The sequence below is a fragment of the Myotis myotis genome, unplaced genomic scaffold (genome assembly GCF_014108235.1).
Source record: "Myotis myotis isolate mMyoMyo1 unplaced genomic scaffold, mMyoMyo1.p scaffold_m19_p_10, whole genome shotgun sequence".
In the NCBI taxonomy this organism is placed as follows: domain Eukaryota; kingdom Metazoa; phylum Chordata; class Mammalia; order Chiroptera; family Vespertilionidae; genus Myotis; species Myotis myotis.
In genome coordinates, this window is record NW_023416314.1 from 43,494,373 (window position 1) to 43,502,734 (window position 8,362).

Genomic DNA, 8,362 nt, shown 5'->3' on the forward strand with positions numbered 1-8,362 from the left:
TGGGTGTTTTTTGCTTCTTCACATTTCAAATCTTTGACTTGATTCTTGCGCTCCTCTGGTCTGCTGTTGGGAGTCTGTATAGTATTGTTTATTTCAGTCGGTGTATGCTTAGTTTCTAGTTGGTTCTTTATCATAACATCGAGGGTCTCATTAGATTTCTTGTAGATCTCATTAAGTTTATCGGCAGCTTCTAAACAGTTCTTGAGAGACCTTAAAAGTGTGGTTCTGAACTCTATATCTTCCATTGACAATTTTGTCCTGTTTCTTTGTCTCTGCATTTTTTTTAATGCTTTCTTGGTGCACCCCCTAGTGGTCTTTGTGGGCAGTCTTGTTGTAGCCTTGATTGTTGTAGTTAATACTGGGGGGATTTGACCTCCAGGCCAAGTGGCTGTGAGAATCAGCTGTGTCTGCAGTGGGAAAACTTCTGTCCTCTAGGGAGGTGCTAATCTAGCCTTTGCCTGAGGCTATCTGGCAAATGGCTCTGTGCAGGGCTTGGGCGGGGCGGGTCGCACGGGATCAAACAGGGCGGGTGGAGCGAGCAGTTATGGCTGCTCTCAGTTCTGTCCCTAGGGGCTCTGCCTCTCTGAGTCCCAGCAACCGCTGCAAACCTCGGAGAGAAAGCTGCACTCGCTCTGACCAAAGCCAGACAGTCCCACTTCTCCCGTTTGAGTCTGGGTCCCTAGAGACTCGCCCGGATCTGTAGCTCAGAGTCTGAAACTCCCTCCCGATTGAAAACAACAACCACGCCCTCCACCGCCAGCCCGCTCATCGAGCACTCCGCACCTGAGTATTTCACTTCAGCACTGCGCCTCCTCTGAGTCTGGGTATGATATTCTCTTTCCTCCTAGTTGTAGAATTTCCACTCAGCCAGCCTTCCTGTGGTTCTGGATGATGTCCGTTCTGTCTTTTAGGTGTACCCTTGAATTGGTTGTTCGAGGCAGCAATCTCCAGCGTTAACCTATGCCGCCATATTGGTTCTCCAATATTTTAAGCATAATTTTAAAGTAGTACCCTTAAACATCTTGCATGTTTGTTATGATGCCAATTTCTTTTGTTATGTTTTGTTTTGTTTTGTTTTTATTGCTTAAAGTATTACAAAGGGTATTACATATGTGTCCTTTTTTTTCCCCCCACCCTTGACAATCCCCTGGCCTCCCCTATCCCCCAGTGTCTTATGTCCATTGGTTATGCTTATATGCATGCATACAAGCCTTCGGTTGATCTCTTACCCCCCTCCCTCCTGCCCCCCAACCGTCCCCGGTCTTCCCGCTGCCAATTTCTACATATTAAGAAGTTTCTTCCTGCTGTGAATGGCATATTAACTGCTAATATTTTTAGATGATTTTTGCTGGTGTAAAGAAAACTTGCTTTTTAAAGTTCATCTTATACCTGATCATCTTACTGAACATATAACTAATTTTAAAAATCTGTTTATTTTGTATGATCATATCATATGAAAACAATGATAGTTTAACCATTTTTATTCTGATCCCTAAAACTCTCCTTTCTTTCATACGTTGGTCAGGAATTTCTATTTTACTTTGATAAGGGCATTCAACTGCATTCCTCTTGGTGCATTGCTCCCCAAAAGGGAGCTGCCTCCTCCAAAGTTGCCTCCTGAGGTAAACGCTATCCAAAGACTAGCTCATAAGACAGAAAAGAGGCCTGGCCCAAATGCTTCAAATTAGGCAACTCTGAAAAGGGCCATCCCAAAGCTCCTTGTGTGATTATATGTGATTTATTGTTTTTATTTCTGTTTCCTCAAATATTTGTGGAAAATTTTGCACATGCATGCACTGGTCCATACTATGCTGAATACCAAAGGAAGCCCCTCTGAAGATCTTTAGAATTATCTCTTTATGCAGTTCTCTCTTTTTCAATAAAAGCAAACATGCCTCTGGGGGAATCTGAGGTCAGAGTGATTTGGGGACTCCAAAGTATATCAAAGGAATTTGAAGAAAACATACTTTAGGATGGAGGAAGGGCACTGGTGTACAGAAATGGAAAATCAAGTGAGATGTGACTACTTCAGGATATCCAAGATGAAGATGGTACTTAGGTTTATTTTTAAGTGAAGAGTCTATCAAAATTTTCTTCCTTGAGTGTGGAGATATTAGGATGTATATTTAGGATGAAAATGAGTGTCTCAGGGAAGAACATGTAACTATGGGGTTTTTTACAGGGTTAAGCAAGGACAGCTGCATGACCAGGCCTCTAGGTTAATTATATTTAGTTCTGGGAAACCGATTTCTGTCTTCACCCATAAGAAGAGAACCTTATGTCAAAACTTCTTGAGTTGTCAAAGACTAGATGACAAGCAAACCCACAGAGTGTCAGCATGAAAATATAGTCATTGTTCTCTCCCTCTCCCACATTCAAATGAAAATCAAGTTCTGCTCATTCTTCAAAGAAATTCCTTTAAAATACTTTCTACTCACTTTTTGTGCCCTTTGCAATTGAAGGAATTAAGCAGCTCCCCAGGCTTCCACCTTTCCCTAACTTTTTGTTACACTCTAACACCATATAATAATTACATTTTCATCCAGTACTTACCATTTACAGTCAAGAGACATTTCAAAAGCCAAAGAAGATCATTGCTCTTACATTCCAAATGCCTTTAATAATTGTGGAATCTACTCAGCAAAACCAACGTTTAAGGACCTCTTAACAGAGTGGTCCTTGCTTTCACCCTACAGAATTTTGCAAATAAAAATTATGTCTAACCTTTGGGTTTGATTATTGGATGAGCCTGAGCCCTAAATTTCCTACTACCTGTGAACAAAAAACAAGGGACTATATAATAAGCCTGACAAGCTCAGCAGGCTACATGGCAGGCCCGACAAGCGCAGTGACCAAAAGTAACCACACAGGATGGTCTGATCATAAATTCCTAACTGGGCAAGTCATGGCAAGTAATCATATCCCAGGCCCATAGCTTCCTTATCAAAGGTCAATCTTTACCTGAAGCCAACCCTGTCCATTGTTCTTATGTATCTACAGTGGTCAGCAAACTCATTAGTCAACAGAGCCAAATATCAACAGTACAACGATTGAAATTTCTTTTGAGAGCCACATTTGTTAAACTTAAACTATATAGGTAGGTACATTGTTATTAACTTAATTAGGGTACTCCTAAGGCTTAGGAAGGGCCACACTCAAGGGGCCAAAGAGTCTCATGTGGCTCGGGAGCCACAGTTTGCCGACCACGGAGATAACATGCCCTTGAAATGTCAGTGTTACCTTTTCCAAATCCCTGGTAGGCATAACCACTTGGCAAGGTACCCAGTGGAACACTATGACCCTTATTTGTCAAAGAAGCTTGAACAGTCATGATCAGGAAAAGGTGATAATCTCTCTGAATTCTGTGCCTCTGCTTAGTTCTTCCTGACTCTGATGAGGGTCTACAGAGAATAAGCCTATGGACAGCAACAGGTTCACAAAAACGATAGTCATGGCCTGAAGAGCAGAGCTAGAGCTTCAACTGTACCTGAGGAAGAAGTGCTGTGTCATGGAACATGTTATTGTTAAGAGATCCAGGGGACACTCCACGCTTAGAATCAATCAATAGAAAAGATAACAGAAATGGAGAGCAATCCATTAGCAAATCGAGAAGGTAATTGTTCTTGTATTGCCAGAGAAGCTGGGTCAGTTTTATACTCAGCAACAAGGAGATCAGCTCCCTATATAAAATGAAGGAGATGCTTCTGTATCTCCACACCCTGTCATTGCAATGAGACCAAATAGAGAGAATTAGAGTCAATTCCAAGATAAGGCTGGTTCTCCAGGTTAGAAATAGAGAAAAAACATGGAATGCCAGCTCCACAGATCCACAAAACATACTGTAGCATCTCTGGTTCTCAGCATAAAATCTCTTTTTTAGCAAAAGAGAGAGAACACAGCTCACCTCTTCATTTTCCTCTTGACAGCCTGCAGGGAATTCTACCTGTCAGCAAATCCCTGCACAATGACCTACAGAGTCCTGCAATCTTGGCACAGAAGCAAAGCCTCTGAAGAAACTCACCCTAAGTACCCAAACCAATTAATTCTCATATATGAACAGATAGATAAGAGTCAGAATCTATAGATATTTGAGGAAAATAGAATGAAAAGGAAAGACACACACACACACACACACACACACACACACACACACACTAAACAAGTAGAAAGGCTAATCCATTAGAAGAGTGCATAGAGAAAAAAGGGACATTTATAAAATATGTAATAATTTTTTAAATGGCCTCTTTAATGAAAATTTGAGGTGGTAGAATCATAAAGAAATCTCAGCCAGCAGTAAAAACAAGAAAAGGATAATCCAAAGAGCCAATGCTAACATTTAGCTGAGTAATTATACCGTTCAGATATTTAAATGTTTAATTTTTTAATGTTTTTATAATATTAATAAATGTTTAGTATGGATGACCAAGGAAAACAGAAAAAACACACAAATATAATGAAATAGATGTATAGCAGACACAGAAAATAAAACAATAAGAAAATGATGCAAACAATCTTCTGATAATAAATTTGAATGAGAGTAAAATAAAGAGATTTTTAGATAAAAACTATAAACCTTTTCAAAAGGAAATTTTAAAAAACATACATCAGGCAGAATACATATCCCATGTGGAAGACCTGAGATGATAAACATATACTTACTAGGCTATAAGGTTACTCAGCTGCAACCAAAGATTCCCAGAAATACAGGGATGGGCAAAGATAGGTTTACAGTTGTATGGACAAAGACATACAGAGTATTATAATAATAATAATACAAGAATAAACTCTGTTTTGCATACTCACAACTGTAAGCTTACTTTTGCCAACCCCTATATGGTGTCTTAAACCAGGTACAAGTTTACTTATATCTCAGGTGTAAGTTAGGGTTGGTGGCCAAACAGCCTCAGGAGCACAGGTTCTTCTGAAGTGTCGTCCTGCATCTTCAGCTCATAATTCCATCTTGTGATCGAAGGAAACTGCTTTAGACTCCACCATACTATCCCTGTCCTAAGCTTCAACCAGTGGTTTAGGTGGGAAGAGAGAACAAACCCCTTCCTTTTATAAAGTACCTCTAGACTCAAGGAAGTTGCTTTCCAATGGGTGTGATACACCATAGCCTGGGCTTCCCCAGGACAACTTACCACCTAGAACCAAGGTGATGACAATGTGTAATTCCTCCAGCAATAAGAACAACTCACACCACTCGTTTCTATTTCATCCATGTGTGCCAACCAAATTAAAGACTTAATTCTCAGTCTCTGTAACAGACAACTCTTTATTGGGAATAAAATTTGCAAAGAAAGGAAAAATTGAAAACACTAACCATCCACTCCACTCCTTCTACCACTATTGAATCCCAAAATAGGATCCTCTCCTCACTTGAGCATCCTACGTGAAGGTAGCAGTGACTTGACTTCTTCCAGGACTTAACAAATAAAAATGTGTTTTTTCCCATCCAGTTTTGCTCAGTGGATAGAGCATTGGTCTGTGGACCAAAGGGTCCTGAGTTTGATTCTGGTGAAGGGCACGTAACTCGGTTACAGGCTCCTCCCAGACCCAGGCCCTAGTCAGAGCATGTGCAGGAGACAACCAATCGATGTGTTTCTCTCACACTGATATTTCTCTCTGTCTTTCCCTCTTTCTTCCACTCTCTCTAAAAATCAATGGAAAAATATCCGCGGGTGAGGATTTTTTTAAAAAGTGTTCTTTTTAAGTCACACAAAAGAGTTAAGCCAAATCTTAGGACAATAACCAACAAACAGGAGGCAATACACCAATTGTGACAATCCTCTTGTAGGTTTTTAACCAGTTCCTGTGAGCAGAAATGAGAGGCCTAATTGACCTCACTCCATATCCACATTTCAGAAAGAGAAATTCATTTTTCAGATGGCATAACTATTTCCATATCTATATATATATATAAAACCCTAATATGCAAATAGACCAAACGGCAGAACAATAGAGCAACTGGTTGCTATGATGTGTGCTGACCACCAGAGGGTGCGCACGGAACATGGCGGGAATCTGCAGCAGACAGCAGAGCACAGAACATGGCCAGCATCAGCAGTGGCAGGATAGTGGAGCAGGTGAGCGGGGTCACCAGACCAAGGTGGGGCATTGGTCACTGTCATTGAGGCAAGCCTCTAGTGGTTACTGAAAATTCTTTGCTCTCGCATGCCATGGTCCCACCAGGCATTCGTACCTGCTGGTGCCAGTTCCGCTCATACCCACTGCCGGCGCCAGAGCCACTGCTCACACCCACTGCTGGTGCCCAGCACCAGCCCCAATCACTCGGCACTGTCAGCAGGTGCGAGTGGCGGCTGCCGGCCCTGATTGCCCCTCAGAGCTTCTTCATCTCCCCCTGCTCCTGTGGGGTGATCGGGGCAGCAGCTGCTGCTCACACCACTGACTGTGCCGGCCCTGCTCATACCCGCTGCCGGAGCCAGCCCCAATAGCACAACACCATCAGCGGGTGTGAGTGGGGCTGGCGCTGTCAGCATTTGGGAGCAGTGGTGGCAGGAGCAAGAATGCCAGCAGAGAGGGGACCAGGGGCCATGGGGGGGGGGGGGGGGCGGGGGCACTGAGGGTGGGTCAAGACCTGCCCCTGTGCCCACAACAGCCTTGCAGCCCACAGTTCCTTTTAAGGTGCATGAATTCGTGCAATGGGCCCCTAGTTTATTAATAAGGCTATGTTTACCAACACCAGACTCTAGCACATTTTATAGTTATTAGATAACCACTCTCTATGTAATGTAATGGTTACTTTTGCTTTGTTAAATTAACACTTATAAAACACACATATACTCAATACTTGGTCTTATTCTCTCTTTATTCTAAGTAAATATATAAATAAATTAAAATACAATGAATTTTAAATACAGGCTTATTTTACTTTTTTAACTAGGGATTATAACATTTTATGCTTAGAACCGATTACAGTACCTTTCTCACACACTGTGAACATCTCAAATGCGTTGAGAGGGCCCTTACCACACAGAAGTCCAGTGACCTAGAGCTCACAGCAATTTTAGGATTTGAGGGCACTCTAAAACTAAAACCACACATTCTGCATTCTGTGTGATGTTGCACAGTCAGAAAAATATCATATCCAGAGTCAATTTATCCTATCTACCAGTTTCTCCATCACAAGGAGTAGGGCAATGTTGGGATCAGGAGGAAAATGAATGCAGGAAATATTCACAAATCCAGCTATCCAGGTACATCTCAATCCCCTGTGCAACCAAGTGCTCATGACTACTTTGCCATGAGACTAATAGGGCTAGATGGACTTCTAACTGTGGAATGGCCTCCACCAATACATCCATAGGCAGTGTCTTTGGCAGGAGCCTCTGAAAAAAAAATGTATTGATATCTACTCTTTTATGTAGAATACCCTGAGTACTCGCTGGCGGATCTGTGCAGTCTTCACCCCATAGACAAATGGATTGAGTGCAGGGGGCACAAAGAGGTAGAGTGTGGCCAGAAGAACATGAACATGATGGGGCACATGATGGCCAAAACGGTGAGTGAGGAAAGAAAACATTCCAGGGACATAGAAGGCCAGGATGACACAAATATGAGACCCACATGTACTAAAGGCCTTTAATCGGGCCTCGACCCCTGGTAACTTTACCACTGCTTGGAGGATGAGGGCATAGGAAATACCAATGGCCAGGACATCTAGTCCAACCACAAGCAGTGCCACTGCCAACCCATAGGCTCGATTCACTGTGGTTTCTGAGCAAGCAAGTTTTACCACAGCCATATGTTCACAATACGCATGGCCTATGACAGTGGCCTGGCAGAAGGTAAGTCTCCCCAAAAGGATAGGAAAGGGGAGGAGGAGGACTAATCCCCGCAGCGGCACTGCCATTCCAATGCGCCCTATGACCCCTGGATGCAAGATGGTAGAGTGGTGCAGAGGATGACATATGGCTACATAGCGATCAAGAGCCATGGCCACAAGTACACCTGATTCCATAGAAGAGAACGCATGAATGAAGAACATCTGTATCAGGCAAAGAGTATACCCAATCTCATGGGCATCAACCAGGAGCACTGCAAGCATTTTGGGTGCAGTGGAGGAGGCCAGGACCAGGTCAATGCCAGATAGCATAGCCAGAAAGATGTACATAGGCTTGTGCAAGCATGGGTCAGTCCAGATGATGAAGAGGATGGTGACATTGCCCACGAGAGCAAAGAGGTAAAGGGCACACAGTGGCAATGCTATCCAGTGCTGGCTTTCCTCTAAACCTGGGATGCCAATTAGGAAAAAAGAAGGATGGAGAGGACTCCAGCTGTAATTACTAAGGGTCATCATGAATGGTGCAGAAAGGGGAGAGAGAAAAGAAACCAAAATCAT

General features: G+C 42.8%; 1 protein-coding gene across 1 annotated transcript; it reads right to left on the reverse strand.

Moving 5' to 3' along the window:
* Positions 1-7,372: 7,372 nt before the first annotated feature.
* Positions 7,373-8,362, reverse strand: LOC118663278 (olfactory receptor 52L1-like). Its single transcript, XM_036322730.1, has one exon. The coding sequence runs from the start codon at positions 8,360-8,362 to the stop codon at positions 7,373-7,375; it is 990 nt and encodes a 329-aa protein (XP_036178623.1).